Here is a 16,911-nt window from a genome sequence, read left to right as displayed (position 1 = left end):
AGCCGGAGCCCTTCCTCGGGGCGTTACCATAGAGAGAGGGAGGCATTCCCTAGCCAGACTCCAGGCAATCTTCTGTGCAATCCTATGGTACCCTGCAGATAGGACTCCATTTCCCATCAGCAACCAGCAGCGTGGTCAAGGATGATGGGAGTTGTAGTACTTCAGGAACACCTGGAGGAACCACAGCTTATCCCCATCCCTGCTAAACACGCCTTACATAGGAACATGTCCCGTTGAACCCAGAGCTTCCTTCTGAACCATGGAGGACGACGCTGCATAACAGCGGGTTGGGCTAGATGACCTTTGGGGGTCCCCTTCCGACCCTTCCAATTTAAAACAACTGGAGTTGTTTTTTTCCTTGCTAGGAACCATTGGCTTAGTAAGAAGGCTGCGAAAGCCATTTCTGGAGGTCAAAAGTGCCCCATCCCAGTGATGTGCAGAAATTCAAGAGGTGAAGCTTTTGCTGAGATGCTTCACCTGGGCAAGCATCACCTGCTGAATCGCTGCTTCAGTTGCAGGGATAGTAAAGCAGGGTGTTCCCCCCACCACTCAGGACTACACCCCCCCCCCCCCCGCAGGTTTAGTCCGCAACTCACTATTCTCACTACTTGGGAGTAAAGCCATGCAGACAGTGGGACTGACTTCTGTCAGGGATTTCTCTAGCTGTGATTCCTGCATTGCAGGAGTTTGAACTAGATGACCCTTTGGGTCCCTTCCAAGGCTAGGATTATATAATATGATTCCTTGTTTTCCTGGAAAGTGAACAACACTTTAATCTTTAACACCACCCCCTTGATATTCTTCAGAAAGTCTCTTTTAATTTATATTAAATTAATTGGATGACTCCAAACCATAGCTGTCAATTTTTCCCTTTTCTTGCGAGGAATCCTATTCGGAATAAGGGAATTTCCCTTTAAAAAAGGGCAACGTTGACAGCTATGTGGATGACTCCAAACCCTCGATCTTTACAAAAAGGAAGCAAACTAACCTCTCGCTGTTCTCCCCCCCCCCCTTTCTCCTTTCCCCTCTATTAGGAGCTTGTTGGTAGGATCTCCCCCCCCCAAAAAAAAAAACCACACACACCAATATGGGTGGCAGCTGATGGATTCGAACCCTCCACCAATGGCATCGTCAAGAGCTTGGGCTCCTCCAATGAGAGGGAGCCGGAGGGCGGGCTTTTCCCTCCTAATGTCAGAGCGTGAAGAGTGTTGCACAGCTGATGCGAGCCCAGAGAGCGCTTGCAAGAGGCGGCCCTTGGCAGGCAGCTGTTGCGCCCCCCCCAAGCAATGCTCCCCATTTGGCCCAGATGTTTGTGCATCTTGCTCTGCTTCGGCCCCTTCGCTCACAGTGAGTATCCCCTCGGCTTCCTAACCTGGGGCTGGTGCATTCATGGGAGCCGGAAGATTCTGGCTGACAGCTGGCATGGCAGAAAGCCTCCCTTACCCCTCTCGCCCAGGCTGCAGATGTTTGAATCTGATCTTCCTTCGATCTTCCTTCCTCTTTTCAAGTTCATGTGTTTGCCTTGTCTAGCCTTAGTAAGTTGCATGGGTCTTTTTATGAAGATGTTCCTTTCTCAGGATCTTGCAATGCTTTTTAATAATAATAATAATAATACAGTGGTTTGTTTAGTCGTTCAGTCGTGTCCGACTCTTCGTGACCCCCTGGACCAGAGCACGCCAGGCACTCCTGTCTTCCACTCCCTCCCGCAGTGTGGTCAAACTCATGCTGGTAGCTTCGAGAACACTGTCCAACCATCTCGTCCTCTGTCGTCCCCTTCTCCTTGTGCCCTCCATCTTTCCCAACATCAGGGTCTTTTCCAGGGAGTCTTCTCTTCTCATGAGGTGGCCAAAGTCTTGGAGCCTCAGCTTCACGATCTGTCCTTCCAGTGAGCACTCAGGGCTGATTTCCTTAAGAATGGAGAGGTTTGCTCTTCTTGCAGTCCATGGGACTCTCCAGAGTCTCCTCCAGCACCATAATTCAAAGAGTCTCCTCCAGCACCATAATTCAAAAGCATCAATTCTTCGGCGATCAGCCTTCTTTATGGTCCAGCTCTCACTTCCATATATCACTACTGGGAAAACCATAGCTTTTACAATGGTGGTACCTCGGGTTAAGTACTTAAGTACTTAATTAAGTACTTAATTCGTTCCGGAGGTCTGTCCTTAACCTGAAGCTGTTCTTAACCTGAACCACCACTTTAGCTAATGGGGCCTCCTGCTGCTGCCACACCGCCAGAGCACGATTTCTGTTCTTATCCTGAAGCAAAGTTCTTAAACCGAGGTAATATTTCTGGGATAGCGGAGTCTGTAACCTGAAGCGTCTGGAACCCGAGGTACCACTGTAATAATAATAATAATAATAATAATAATAATAATAATAATAATAATACAATTTATTATTTGTACCCCGCCCATCTGGCTGGGTTTCCCAGCCACTCTGGGCACCTTCCAACAAAGATTAAAAATACATTAAAATGTCACACATTAAAAACTTCCCTGAACAGGGCTGACTTCAGATGACTTCTAAAAGTTAGGTAGTTGTTTATCTCTTTGACATCTGGTGGGAGGGCGTTCCAGAGGGCAGGTGCCACCACCGAGAAGGCCCTTTGCCTGGTTCCCTGTAGCTTCACTTCTCACAAGGAGGGAACCGCCAGAAGGCCCTCGGCGCTGGACCTCAGTGTCTGGGCTGAACGATGGGGGTGGAGACGCTCCTTCAGGTATACTGGACCGAGGCCATTTAGGGCTTTAAAGGTCAGCACCAACACTTTGAATTGTGCTCGGAAACATACTGGGAGCCAATGCAGATCTCACAGGACCGGTGTTATGTGGTCCCGGCGGCCACTCCTAGTCACCGGAGAAGAGGGCGATGGTCTGCTCCCTGACGCTCTGCTTCCCTGTCCTCTCTCGGAAGTAGAGCGCTGGGCTGGGTGGGTCTCGGCTTCCTACAGTGTAGGTCTTTCAAGATCGGTGTTATGTGGTCTCCACGTCCTCTCCCAGTCACCAGTCTAGCTGCCGCATTCTGGATTAGTTGCAGTTTCCGGGTCACCTTCAAAGGTAGCCCCACGTAGAGCGCATTGCAGTAGTCCAAGCGGGAGATAACCAGAGCATGCACCACTCTGGCGAGGCAGTCTGCTGGCAGGGGAGGGTCTCAGCCCTACACAAAAGTGAGTTTTGCAATTGGCATTCTCGAGAGAGGGGGGCAGCTGCGTACACAGAGACAAAAACTAGCAAGAGCTTGCTGGATCAGGCCCATCTAGTCCAGCATTGTGTTTTCACAGGGGCCAACCAGATGCCTGTTAAGGGGAACCCGCAATCAGGTTTCAGGCGCAAGAGAAACGCTCTCCCTTCCTGCACTTTCCAGCAACAGATATTGAGACGCATTGCTGCCTCCAACTGTGACCCCGTCCATTTAAAATCACATTCTCTCCCCACCCTCCCAAAGGATCCTCGTAACGGTAATTTTTATTAAAGGTGCTGGGAATTGTAGTTCTGCGGGGTGAACTATAGTTCCCAGAATTTTGACTGTGAGGTTTTGGAGGACCCAAACGATGGATTCAAATTGCAAAAGGGGAATTCCAACATTAGGAAGAATGTTCTGGCAGTAAGAGCTGTTTGACGGTGGGACAGACTTCCTCAAAAGGTGGCGGATGTTGTAAACAATTGTAAACAAAAATACAGTGGTACCCCGCAAGACGAATGCCTCGCAAGACGAAAAACTCGCTAGACGAAAGGGTTTTCCGTTTTTTGAGTCGTTCCGCAAGACGAATTTCCCTATGGGCTTGCTTCGCAAGACGGAAACGTCTTGCGAGTTCTTGCGAGTTTGTTTCCTTTTTCTTAAAGCCGCTAAGCCGTTAATAGCCGCTAAGCCGCTAATAGCCGCTAAGCCGCTAATAGCCGTGCTTTGCAAGACGAAAAAACCGCAAGACGAAGAGACTCACGGAACGGATTAATTTCGTCTTGCGAGGCACCACTGTATGCGCTTTTCCCTTATGGGGTATCCAAGAGCCCATATAGAGTCTTTACGTGGGTTCCCTATTGGTAGGAGAGAATAACAGAGGCCAACCAGAGAATATTGAGAAGCAAAGCAGCTAGTAAGCTTGATCTGTATTGATCTGTTGCAATAGGGTGCTCCCCTCACACGCAGGAAAGGAGGAGGACCCAGAAAAATGCTGTGCAAGGCCTTATAAAGACTTTTGAAATTGCCACCCTGTAGATCAAGACCACCCTCCAGAAACATCATACATACATCACAGGAGGGGTGTAACCTAAGACCACCCCTCAGATACATCATACCTACATCACAGAAATTTAAATGTTGTTTTTCTCTTGTCCTTGTTTATCTCCTGTCTGGCAGGTTACTTGATTGGATTTCCAGGGTAGCCCGGCCAGTCTTTTGTAGTGATAAATACTTAGTTCCTGGGCCAGGTCACAGGCTCACACACAGGCTCAAACAGAGACAGGATTTGTGAAGGAAAAGACAATGGGGAGGCCTTTCCATTTTGACCTTGCAGAGAAAAGATTTGGTCAGTTTAGGAATCAAAATGGTTCCAGGTTGGCCTTCCTGTGCTGATCTATGTATGTGCTTGGTTGGTACACTTATGAACATTACCATATATCTAAGACCATAAAATTCCTATTACACGGACTATCGGTCAGGGATTATTCAGCTACGTGGCGTGGAAGGTTGTCATTGGCAAGACACCGGTTTCCAGAGCGGCCCACATGCCTCTTGCAACTGCTCCAGAGTATATGGTGTGTGGGCTTTGCAGTCTCAAGCCTATTTATAATCCCTTGCTTCCTCCCCCCCCCCCATTTGCAGCGTGGCAACAGCCGGTTGCATGGAATGCGGCCAGGGAAATTGTTTCCATTCTTCCTCTTCCTATCGCAGTTATGGGCCGGCTTGAAAAACGTGGGTCTCCCAGGGTTGGTACAGTATATGAAATATACAGTGGTACCTCAGGTTAAGTACTTAATTCGTCCGGAGGTCCGTTCTTAACCTGAAACTGTTCTTAACCTGAAGCACCGCTTTAGCTAATGGGGCCTCCTGCTGCTGCCACGCCGCCAGAGCATGATTTCTGTTCTCATCCTGAAGCAAAGTTCTTAACCCGAGGTATTTATTCTGGGTTAGCGGAGTCTGTAACCTGAAGCGAATGTAACCTGAAGCGTATGTAACGCGAGGTACCACTGTACTCGGAGTCGAGAGTGGATTTCATGCTCTTTATTCAGCTCATAGTAGTGAGGAATGAGGAATGAAAGTTTCCCCAAAGTATCTGCTTTATATACATTATTTACACAATGGGCCCCACGTGATTGGCTAATTCTGGGATTCTCCTGTAGGCCAATCAGGTTGTGGATTCACTTCCATCTGGAGCTGGATTGGGTGGCTCCTGTGGACCAATCAGACTGCTGCATTTTGGATCCGATTGTTCTAGGACCAATCAGACTGCTGCATTTTGGATCCTAATCAACTCAGTACATAACAGTATAGAGCATTGCAGGGGGCGGAATATGGAGGTGGTTATATATTCAGATATCGACTCCTCTCTTTTTTCCTCCAATAATCGTCCTATTCAGTGTTTCTCCTAAAGAAGTGTGAAGCACCAGGGAACTGTGCTTCCTGTTCCCAGACCCTTCTTTGACTTCCAAAGCTGCTCTGAGATTCTCTTCGTAATCCCACAGACCCACCAAATCCCAGCCACTGTCATGAATGGTCTTGGCTGGCAGCTTTGAGTTGGCGTTTCGGCCAGAGGTGGCATTCAGCTAATTTTCTTTCGGGTTTGGGCCCCGGAATGCAATTGTGGATAGGGCGATTGTGCTGGAGAAAACTGGATAAGCCTGCCACCTCATAACATTTTTTAAAAAACCCTTCCAGTTTAATTAGTTTAGCCTTTGCCAGCCTGGTGCCCTGCAGGTGTGTTGGACTACAAATCCCATCAGCCACAGCCAGCTGATGGGATTTGTAGTCCAAAACAACTGAAGGGCACCAGGCTGGCCAAGGCTGAGTTACTGCATGTTTAAAAGGGTTTAAGGTCAGTGAGAAAGAGGAGGATTGGTTTGAGAAGATATTGAATTATTTGGGTAGGTTTGAACAATTTGGGCCAATTAAAATGTTAAAAGTTAAATAAACCTTGTGGATGGAGGAGTGTTAACGTATATAAAATTGTACATATGGTTGATTTGAATATGTTATTATTGATTATGTATACCCAATGAATCAGCTGCCTGGGGGGTTATCACTGTTTGTGTTTGGTTGTAGGTAGAAAAAAAAATTACCGTATTTTTCGCCCCATAGGACGCACCGCCCCATAAGACACACCTGTTTTTTTTTGGGGGGGGGGAATAAAGAAAAAAAATTTATTTCCCCCCCAGGCGCGGGGCTGGCTCGGGGGAAGCCCGAGCTTCCCCCAACCCCAGCCCCCAGAACAGGCTGCTGCCTGCAAGCCTCGCGCGCCCGGCAGGACCTTCCGCCAGGCGCGGGAGGCTTGCAGACACTTGCCTGAAGCACGGGGCGTCCTCCGGAGGGCACCCAGTGCTTCGGGATGCAGGCTGCCGCCCCAAGCCTTGCGCGCCCGGCAGGACCTCCCACCGGGCGCGGGAGGCTTGCGGACACCTTCCTAAAGCACGGGGCGTCCTTCGGAGGACACCCCGTGCTTTGGGATGCAGGCTGCTGCCCGCAAGTCTTGCGCGCCCGGCAGGACCTCCCACCAGGTGCAGGAGGCTTGCGGACACTCGCCTGAAGCACGGGGCGTCCTCCAGAGGGCACCCCGTGCTTCGGGATGCAGGCTGCCGCCCCAAGCCTTGCGCGCCCGGCAGGACCTCCCACAAGGCACGGGAGGCTTGCGGACACCTTCCCGAAGCACGGGGCATCCTCCGGAGGGTGCCCCGTGCTGCAGGCTGCTGCCCGCAAGTCTTGCGAGCCCGCGGGAACTCCCCCGGGCTCGCAAGGCTTGCGGATAGCTTCCTGAAGCCTGGAGAGCGAGAGGGGTCGGTGCGCACCGATGCCTCTCGCTCTCCAGGCTTCAGTGAAAGCCTGCATTCGCCCCATAGGACGCACACACATTTCCCCTTCATTTTTGGAGGGGGAAAAGTGAGTCCTATAGGGCGAAAAATACGGTAAACTAAAAAAAAAAAAAATGCACGTAAGATGTGACTGTGCTGTAATGAAAATAGTCAGGGTATCCCAGTGCTCCCTTCATCTCTGTTTTCTTCGAGCCTCCTTTGGCACAATCTGCCCCAAGAGTTCACGCTCTCTTTCTCTCTTGGCACTGCAGGCTTACGTATCCAGGAATACCTCTACTTCCAGGTGTTGAGCCCCGGCGATATCCGCTACATCTTCACTGCCACCCCAGCCAAGGATTTCGGAGGGGTGTTTGTAAGTATGAGAACCAGGCCCCCGTCCCCTCCCAGCGGTGCCCAACGTCATTTTATTTTTAATTTTTATTAATCACATTTATCTTCCGGGGATCTCAAGGTGGTGTATATGGCTCTCTTCCTCCTCCTCCCCATTTCATCCTCACAACAACCTTGTGAGGTAGGGTTAGGCTAAGAGATGGTGACCGACTCCAAGGTCACCCAGTGAGCTTCATGGCAGGGTGGTGATTCGAACCCTGCTCTCCCAGGTCTGAGTCCAGCGCTCTATAACCATTACGCCACACTGACTGCAAAACAGACTTCATTTTTTGGAGGGAGGGTTTAAAATGTAACTGTAGCGTTCCCAAAGCAAGGAAGGATTGGACTCTGATTAATAAAATACACACGAGGCTTGACCAGCAAGACTCTGGGAGGGGTGCCAATAATAATTCCCGCCACCCCTCGACCCAGGTCGTTTTATTCACAAAAGAACTTTTTACACAGTGTTCGTAAGAACCAATCAGATTGCCCCGAAAAGGTTTCTGCCTCGCGGAGTTTGCAGTGTGGTTCTTATGGCGTTGCGCTTGCAAAGGCCGGCTTTTTGGGCCAGCCTCCATCTGTGCAGTGGCCTTTGGGACTGGAACATGAGGCAGGAGATGGGCTTGATGTGGCCCTCGGAACAGCTGACGACATGCAGTCTGACACGGGTCCTGCACCCTCCCGCCCCGGAGTCTGACCCACAGCCCCACCCGTGGATGTGGGTGAACTCAAACCTGGCCTGCAGCATCCCTGGGCATGCCTCAGTGGTGGCGCCACTGCCATCATCTTGTCCTGCCGCTAGAGAGGTCTGTGGAGACCGGGCCAGCAATTCAATGGCAAGAAGATTACGTACCTTTTCGACTGTTTTGGCATGAGCTATTGCATGGCTCTAATCTGGACTGGCCCTCCTGATTTCGATGGGAGCCAGCAGCCTATGTGTCAGTTCTGTTTTTAATTAATTACAGTGGTGCCTCGCAAGACGAAAATAATCCGTTCCGCGATTCTCTTCGTCTTGCGGTTTTTTCGTCTTGCGAAGCAAGCCCATTAGCGGCTTAGCGGATTAGCGGATTAGCGCTATTAGCGGCTTAGCGGATCAGCTGATAAGCGGCTTAGCAATCAGCTGTTAAGCGGCTTAGCGGATCAGCTGATAAGCGGCTTAGCGATCAGCTGTTTAGCGGCTTAGCGGCTTAGCGGATCAGCTGTTTAGCGGCTTAGCGGCTTAGCGGATCAGCTGATTAGCGGCTTAGCGGCTTGGGAAAAAGGGGGGGGGAGGAAAAAAACCCTGCAGGAACTCGCAAGACATTTTCGTCTTGCGAAGCAAGCCCATAGGAAATTCGTTTTGCGAATCACCTCCAAAACGGAAAACCCTTTCATCTAGCGGGTTTTCCGTCTTGCGAGGCATTCGTCTTGCGGGGCACCACTGTAAAATGTTTGAATCCCCCCCCCCCCAAAAAAGAACCAATCAGATTTCCTCTGAGCATTTTAAAACCCCCACGTGGGACAAAGTTAAAGTTGAAACTACAGTGAAACTATTTCCTACTTGAGCGTGCATATGTAGTTCAGAGTAAATAAAATAGGAATAAAAGGAGGAATGCAGTCAGCAAAACCCCAGAGGTCATAATCAGGAATAAACAGGAGATGCGGGATGGCAGTATTTACCATCTCCTTGTGAGCTCTCTTCCTGGCCCTTAAGATCTATCTAAAGATTAACAAACAACATCAAAGTAACCTACTATCTTTATGTACTGAGGATGCTCAGTGAAGCAACTAGCCTGTGTTTAGAATGCTGATACGTGCCTGTCAGGCGTAGAGAAAGCAAATGACAGAGGTAGGAGAGGCTTGTGGGATTCGACCAGGAATTATTGTCAATGAATCAAGCCCAGACAACACAATGCTTTCATTGCTGACACAATGACTTGCTCCATATTTCATAATTCCTCATAGCAATCCCACCTGACCCCCACAGTAACTGAGAGGATAACAAATGTATTAGGACGTAAGCTTCCGTTAACAATAGCTCACTTCAAGTGTTATCCTGAGTCACTGGTACATTTTCACATGGTTGGATGTGTGTGAGAGGAGTCATAAGCTAATGATGGCAAAAATGGCTTTAAATAAGAGAGATCATTTGCAAAAACAGAAACAACGCACCAGTAGCTGATAACACAGGCGTCCTGGCATTGATATGCTAGTTCACCGCTGTGCTACACTGGGTTCTCATGGCGCCAGAAGGAGAAATGAAGAAGCTCTGGCGCTTCTGTCTGAGATATTCAGCAAGTTGTAATTCTGCTCTGCTTTCTTTCTGCCTCTCTTTCGCCTGCCCAAGAACACGAGATACCAGCAGATATACCTGGTCCCGGCAGACCCTCCGGAGGCTTGCGGGGCTCTGAACAACGGAGTCTTCATCGAAGGCCAGATCGCCTTGGTGGAGCGTGGGTGAGTCTCCTCGCATTGGAAGAGGGTCGGGCTGCTTTCGAGGGCTACATTTTTCATTAACGGGATTGCTTTCATGTGCATTTTGATTAACCTTCCTGTTGAATAGTGGGTAGACATGGCAGACGACACAGCGATTTCTCCAAAGCAGCTCTTTATTTTGTAAGCTGGAACAGAACTGAACAGCAAACAGCTCAGCCGGCCTGCTTTTATAGGCAGCCGGCTGTCAACATTGTAGCAACAACAACCCAGGGTTTCCCGCCTAAAATAAATGACGTGGACCTGAGTGAAAACTATCTACAGTATCCCCCTGCTAGCCCAGAGTGAGAACTTCAGAACATAACACTTCCCATGAGTCGCTTGTTCGCCCGCACACTTTTTGACGCATTTCCCTGTCTCTTTCCAAAAGTCTGCGCACAAAGCCCTTAACAACGCAGGACCCAGTTTGCCTGCCATGGGCCCTAACTGGTGACACCAGTCACGAAATTAAAAGACGCCTGCTTCTTGGGAGAAAAGCAATGGCAAACCTAGGCAGCATCTTAAAAAGCAGTGACATCACCTTTTGAATTCTGGTGCTGGAGGAGACTCTTGAGAGTCCCATGGACTGCAAGAAGATCAAACCTATCCATTCTGAAGGAAATCAGTCCTGAGTGCTCACTGGAAGGACAGATCCTGAAGCTGAGGCTCCAAGACTTTGGCCACCTCATGAGAAGAGAAGACTCCCTGATGCTGGGAGAGTCCATGGGACTCTCAAGAGTCTCCTCCAGCACCAGAATTCAAAAGCATCTTCGGCGATCAGCCTTCTTTATGGTCCAGCTCTCACTTCCATACATCACTACTGGGAAAACCATAGCTTTAACTATACGGACCTTTGTTGGCAAGGTGATGTCTCTGCTTTTTAAGATGCTGTCTAGGTTTGTCATTGCTTTTCTCCCAAGAAGCAGGCGTCTTTTAATTTCGTGGCTGCTGTCACCATCTGCAGTGATCATGGAGCCCACAAAGTAAAATCTCTCACTGCCTCCATTTCTTCCCCTTCTATTTGCCAGGAGGTGATGGGCCCAGTGGCCATAATCTTTTTTTGATGTTGAGCTTCAGACCATATTTTGCACTCTCCTCTTTCACCCAATGATGATGATAGCAATAGCAATAGTAGCCCTCCCATCTTACTGGATTCCCCCAGCTGCTCAGGGCGGCTTCAAACAGTTATAAAAACATAATAAAGCGCCATACATTCCAAACTTCCCTATACAGGGAACAATACCTGTCTAGTTTGGATCAGAGTGTCTGTGCAGGACTTGAAACTCTCTTGCCGCCTTTCCGACAGTGGCTGCTCATTTCTGTCCAAGACTCGCATTGTCCAGGAACTCGGCGGCCGTGCGGTGATCATCGCGGACAACGCCTATGACAACGACAGCTCCTATGTGGAGATGATCCAGGACAGCACCAGGCGGACGGCGGACATCCCTGCCCTCTTCCTGCTTGGGAGAGACGGGTAAGTGGCTTGGAGCTGGCGTAGCCAGAGGCTTCTGAGATCAGGCAAAATCCCCTCCGTGGCTGGATCTACACTCAGTTTTCAAACGTTATTAGAATGATATCGGAAAGATCGTTCTAAAACGTCAATAAAATAAAAGTCCCTTTTGCTTTCTTTCTCCGCCGTCTCCCTGGTTTCTGGTTGCTCTCATGTCACGTTTTAATTACGCACCGTGGACATTAAAGCATAACGTCACATGGCTATATGGTTAACAGAATCTTCCCTTTGCTTTTTCTTAGCGTTAAAAACCGTGAGTGTAGATCTGCCCTGCGTCTTGTAGAAATAGAAGACGATCTTGGAAATGAAACAAACAAACAAAAAATCCTTTCAGTAGAACCTTAGAGACCAACTAAGTGTGTTACTGGTATGAGCTTTCGTGTGCATGCACACTTCTTCAGATATGAAAGCACACGAAAGCTCATACCAATAACAAACTTGGTCTGTAAGGTGCTACTGGAAAGAACTTTTTTATTTTGTTTCGACTACAGCAGACCAACACGGCTACCTACCTGTAACTAGAATCTTGGAAATGGTAAAGAAATGGGGGGTTTTATCAGTGATGGCCGTAATAACAGAGTTATCCCTCCACTGTTGGAGGGAATCGCCCCTTGAATACCTGTTTGCTGGAAATCACAAGTGGAGAGAGAGGACGGTTGAGCTCAGGTCCTGTTTCTGGCTTCCTGTAGACACCTGGTCAGTTACTGTGAGAAACAGGAAACTGGACAGATGTAGCCAGACCAGTTATGTGGCTTCCCTTAAGTGCATAGTATTAAATTTGAGTGCAGTAACTATTGGGTTATGGTTATGATATAAAAAGAGTGAAGATTGGGTGCAGCAATGAGGTAGTATTTAAAAAAGAAAGCCACAGAAAAAGGGACGAGAAGTCGATAAAACAGAAGAAACACTGGGATTTTATGTGAATTTTGTGGAAAATTTAATAAACTATATTATAAGAAATAAATAAATTTGAGAGCAGAGAGCTGGTGTGCAAATCTGCTGGCAGCAGTAACAACCCTTGCAAGAACAACAACAAAATCTAACAATGGGAGAATGGAGGAGATATTGCCAAATTTTAGGAATGCAGAAATTCACCCGTTTTAAAAGTGCATTGGCACACAAAAGCAGCAAAACCAGTTCCTTTTTTTAAAACGGAAAACTGAGTGAGTGGTTGGCAGGTTCCGGAACAGGATAAAAGCTCTGGAAAACATCAGCCGAAAACTCTTGAGTTATGTTGAGATAGAACACGTTTGTTTATGTCGTGAGTCCGACTTGGAACAAGGATGCTTACTGGGGATCCCTGGAACAGAGTGGTCCAAAAGGGAAATTGCAGGCCACTTGGAGACATGGAGATGGCTGGCCAGTTTAGTGTGGCCCCCCGAGTTTCCGCCAGAATCCTGCAAACATTGGTCGGACCTTGACAGGCCGCTGGGGTCCTGGCTGGTTGGTTGGTTTGGAAAAATGTAGATGGGGCAAAGGCAAACCCATCACTGATCCAGAATAGAAATTGATCGGCTGTACTGCACTATGGAGGACATGGGTGACACTGTGGGTTAAACCACAGAGCCTAGGACTTGCCGATCAGAAGGTCAGCAGTTCGAATCCCCGCGACAGGGTGAGCTTTCGTTGCTCAGTCCCTGCTCCTGCCAACCTAGCAGTTCGAAAGCACGTCAAAGTGCAAGTAGATAAATAGGTACCACTCCGGTGGGACCAGATTGGGACAGACAGAAGTACTGTTTTGGGGGGACAGAAGGAGGGTAGATGTAGAAGACTCCCTGGTCCTGAATGGGGCAACTGTGCCCCTGAAGGACCAGGTGCGCAGCCTGGGAGTCATTTTGGACTCACAGCTGTCCATGGAGGCACAGGTCAATTCTGTGTCCAGGGCAGCTGTTTACCAGCTCCATCTGGTACACAGGCTGAGACCCTCCCTCCCAGCGGATGGTCTCACCAGAGTGGTGCATGCTCTGGTTATATCCCGCTTGGACTGCAATGCGCTCTATGTGGGGCTACCTTTGAAGGTGACCCAGAAACTACAACTAATCCAGAATGCGGCAGCTAGACTGGTGACTGTGAGTGGCCACTCAGACCACATAATACCAGTCTTGAAAGACCTACATTGGCTCCCAGTACGTTTCCGAGCACAATTCAAAGTGTTGGTGCTGACTTTGAAAGCCCTAAATGGCCTCAAATGTCCAGTATTCCTGAAGTAGTGTCTCCACCCCCATCGTTCAGGCCGGACACTGAGGTCCAGCGCCGAGGGCCTCCTGGTGGTTCTCTCATTGCAAGAAGTGAGGTTACAGGAAACCAGACAGAGGGCCTTCTCGGTGGTGGCACCCACCCTGTGGAACGCCCTCCCATCAGATGTCAAGGAAATAAACAACTATCAGACTTCTGAAGGCAGCCCTGTTTAGGGAAGCTTTTAATGTTTAATTGTTGTTGTTGTTTAGTCGTTTAGTCACGTCCGACTCTTCGTGACCCCATGGACCAGAGCATGCCAGGCACTCCTGTCTTCCACTGCCTCCCGCAGTTTGGTCAGACTCATGTTTGTGGCTTCGAGAACACTGTCCCACCATCTCGTCCTCTGTCGTCCCCTTCTCCTTGTGCCCTCCATCTTTCCCAACATCAGGGTCTTTTCCAGGGAGTCTTCTCTTCTCATGAGGTGGCCAAAGTCTTGGAGCCTCAGCTTCAGGATCTGTCCTTCCAGTGAGCACTCAGGGCTGGTTTCCTTCAGAATGGATCGGTTTGATCTTCTTGCAGTCCATGGGACTCTCAAGAGTCTCCTCCAGCACCAGAATTCAAAAGCATCAATTCTTCGGCGATCAGCCTTCTTTATGGTCCAGCTCTCACTTCCATACATCACTACCGGGAAAACCATGGCTTTAACTATACTGTTTAACTATAATGTTTAATAGGTTACTGTATTTTAATATTCCATTGGAAGCCGCCCAGAGTGGCTGGAGAAACCCCCCTGATGGGCGGGGTATAAATAATAAATTATCATTATTATTATTATTATTATAATCCCGCAAGCAGGTTTTGAACACAAGAGTCCTCTTGCCTCCTGTGGTTTCCAGCAACTGGGATTCAGAAGCATCACTGCCTCTGTGACAGGGAGTTCCGTAGTTTAACTATGCAGTGCGTCCACCGGCCAAAGTCACTATGGCTTTGCCCCCCTCTTTCCAGGTACATGATTCGCCGATCCTTGGAGCAGCACGGCCTCCCCTGGGCAGTCATTTCCATCCCTGTAAACGTCACCAGCATCTCGACCTACGAACTGATGCAGCCTCCGTGGACCTTTTGGTAGCAGAGCAAGCAGGGCGAAGGATGCTGGCGAGGGCGGACCACAGACTGGCCGGCCGGCCCTTCCGAAAGAAGCTGGGCTGGGGCCTTACGAACTAGCAACCTCCTCGATGTTCCGTCAGCTCGCCTCCTTCAAGAATCAGAGCCTCCATTTTCGGGTGGCTTTCGTAGGTCGAAGGAGCTGCCCACGGCGACTCAGCCCTATGGGCTACGTACTAAGCGTGGCACTGGCTTCCCTGCCTGGCACAACTCTCCAGGGGCGCGGCCAGAAGTCAGTCCTGGACCCGTGGGCACCAGGTACCACCAGTGGACTGTTCCAGCAAAATATCCCTTCGAAATCCTGTGATTCAGCAGGCAGAGGCAGTTTGCTCTTTCTTGCGCTGTTCCTCCTCCCCACTGGGCTGTGCTGCTTTCCATTTGGAAGAGAGAGGCAGAGTGCGTCTCTCTTGGAGGACTGGGGCTGTGGATGATTTAGGTTTACCTTTTTCTATCCATGGGGGAGCATCCCCACAGCAGTTTTGCAGTCCTGCTTCTTGTTCTGTTTTTGTTTTTTGTTTGGCGATGCCACGGTCTTCCACGGCACCCTCTCGGAATTTCGAACGTGCCCGTTGGCAAACTCTGTTTAAACTGGGGAAAGGAGCGGTTGATGCGGAGACCTCTGGGACACAAATTGAGTGCGGCTGCCAGGGTGGTGCCCCCGGGCACACAGTCGTCCCACACCAGGCCCCCCCCCCCAATAAAATAGGTTGTGGGGTTTTGTGTGCGTTTTATGCATAGCAGTTTTCCTACTTTGCAAACTGCGCCCAAGGGGCCAACAAGTTTGGCACCCGCTGCTGGTTGGCTCACGGCCTTGTCCAAACCTTATTTCTAGCACATTTAAGAGTACAGTCATACCTCATGTTACGTCCGCTTCAGGTGGCGTTTTTTCAGATTGCGGACTGCTGAAACCCAGAAGTACTGGAACGGGTTACTTCCGGGTTTCAACACTCGCGCATGCGCAGAAGCGCCAAATTGCGCTTGCGCAGAAGTGCTGAATTGCAACCCATGTGTGCGCAGACGTGGGTTGTGAACACTATGGGTTGCGAATGTGCATCCTGCATGGATCACTGTACCTTAGAATGCGTTTCAGGGAGACTTCCGGTCGGTGCCAGCGCTTAATGGCGGTCCTACCTCCGAGCTCCGGAGAAGGACTGCTCCGCAAGTTCGGGTCTTACCCGCTACGGCGAGCGGGGGACCCCTAAAATCTCAGGCGCGGAAGCCTGAGAGCAAGGAGACTCGGTGGGCACCTTTGCGCCCCCCGGTACTGTGAAAGAGCCTTTTTAAAGGCTCCGGAGCGGCATCGGGAGTGAGCGCGGTGCTGAGAGTCGCTACCCAGCCTGCGGAGTGAAGCCGCGTCGCCATTAGCGGAGAGCGCCGATTCCTTCCTGAAAAGAAAATCTGGACTGGATTCCCGTGAGTAAGAAGGGAAAAAATTAGGAACCTTTAAAAATTGAAAATTTGGCTGAAAACGGGAGGGCAAAAAATAAGGAAGTCTGCCCCCCCCGGACTGCAGGAATTTAAAGCAACGAAAGACCTCGCTGCAGTTATTAGAGACTTAGTAGCGAACTGTCAAACCTGAGCTGTCAAAAGTATCTCTCCCCTCCAGATTGGCAGGAGAAGGGGGAAAAAAGACAGTCTTGCGAAGATACTTTTAATTTAAAGGGAAACAAAGTTTTTCACTGCTCTGATCCCCGGGACGACCTGCCAGGAATTAACACCGGGAAAACTGTCCTTTAAAACAACTTTGAAGTGGATATAGACTATACCTTAAATGGTGGAAAAATTTTAAGACATTTAAGATTTAAATGGGACTTTGTTACTGATATTGGACTAACCAAATTTAAATTGGAGAAAAAGTTTTACAACTTTAATGGCGGACTTGAGATTTTCTACATCCGGCTTTCTGTCTCTTTGTTGTTTCTAACTTGGAAACTTTTAACTGCTCCCTCTTGAGGGCTAAGAGGGAAAAAATTGTAAAGTAACTGACTAATACTGGGATTTTCCATTGCAAGTTTTTCCTGTGAGAACGGCCTTGGGATATGAGTGGCACGGCAGAGGAGATAAGAACCAGATCTAAAGCTAAACTAACACAAAAGAAAAGAGGCTCAATCTCTGGCAACACAGTGCCTGCACCAGACACTGGGACAGCAGCATCAATGGAACCTATGACACAGGCACTGCTTAAAATAAATCAATCCCTTGAGGCCTTAACAAAACAATCAG

General features: G+C 49.2%; 1 protein-coding gene across 1 annotated transcript; it reads left to right on the top strand.

Annotated features, from left to right (window-relative positions):
* Nucleotides 1-1,185: 1,185 nt before the first annotated feature.
* PRADC1 (protease associated domain containing 1) lies at nt 1,186-15,750 on the top strand. Its single transcript, XM_028744327.2, has 5 exons — nt 1,186-1,347; nt 7,271-7,371; nt 9,715-9,824; nt 11,146-11,313; nt 14,533-15,750. The coding sequence occupies exons 1-5, from the start codon at nt 1,287-1,289 to the stop codon at nt 14,651-14,653; spliced, it is 561 nt and encodes a 186-aa protein (XP_028600160.2). The 5' UTR covers nt 1,186-1,286; the 3' UTR covers nt 14,654-15,750.
* The last annotated feature ends 1,161 nt before the right edge of the window (nt 15,751-16,911 follow it).

This window comes from Podarcis muralis, chromosome 9 (genome assembly GCF_964188315.1).
Source record: "Podarcis muralis chromosome 9, rPodMur119.hap1.1, whole genome shotgun sequence".
Classification (NCBI taxonomy): Eukaryota; Metazoa; Chordata; class Lepidosauria; order Squamata; family Lacertidae; genus Podarcis; species Podarcis muralis.
Note: the sequence above shows the minus strand (reverse complement) of the source record. Positions and strands in the feature narration are given on the sequence as shown.

Coding starts and splice junctions, on each gene's coding strand:
- PRADC1 (XM_028744327.2), top strand. CDS start 1,287: ATGCTCCCCATTTGGCCCAGATGTTTGTGCATCTTGCTCTGCTTCGGC. Junction 1,348..7,270: donor CTTCGGCCCCTTCGCTCACA/GTGAGTATCCCC, acceptor TTGGCACTGCAG/GCTTACGTATCCAGGAATAC. Junction 9,825..11,145: donor ATCGCCTTGGTGGAGCGTGG/GTGAGTCTCCTC, acceptor CCTTTCCGACAG/TGGCTGCTCATTTCTGTCCA.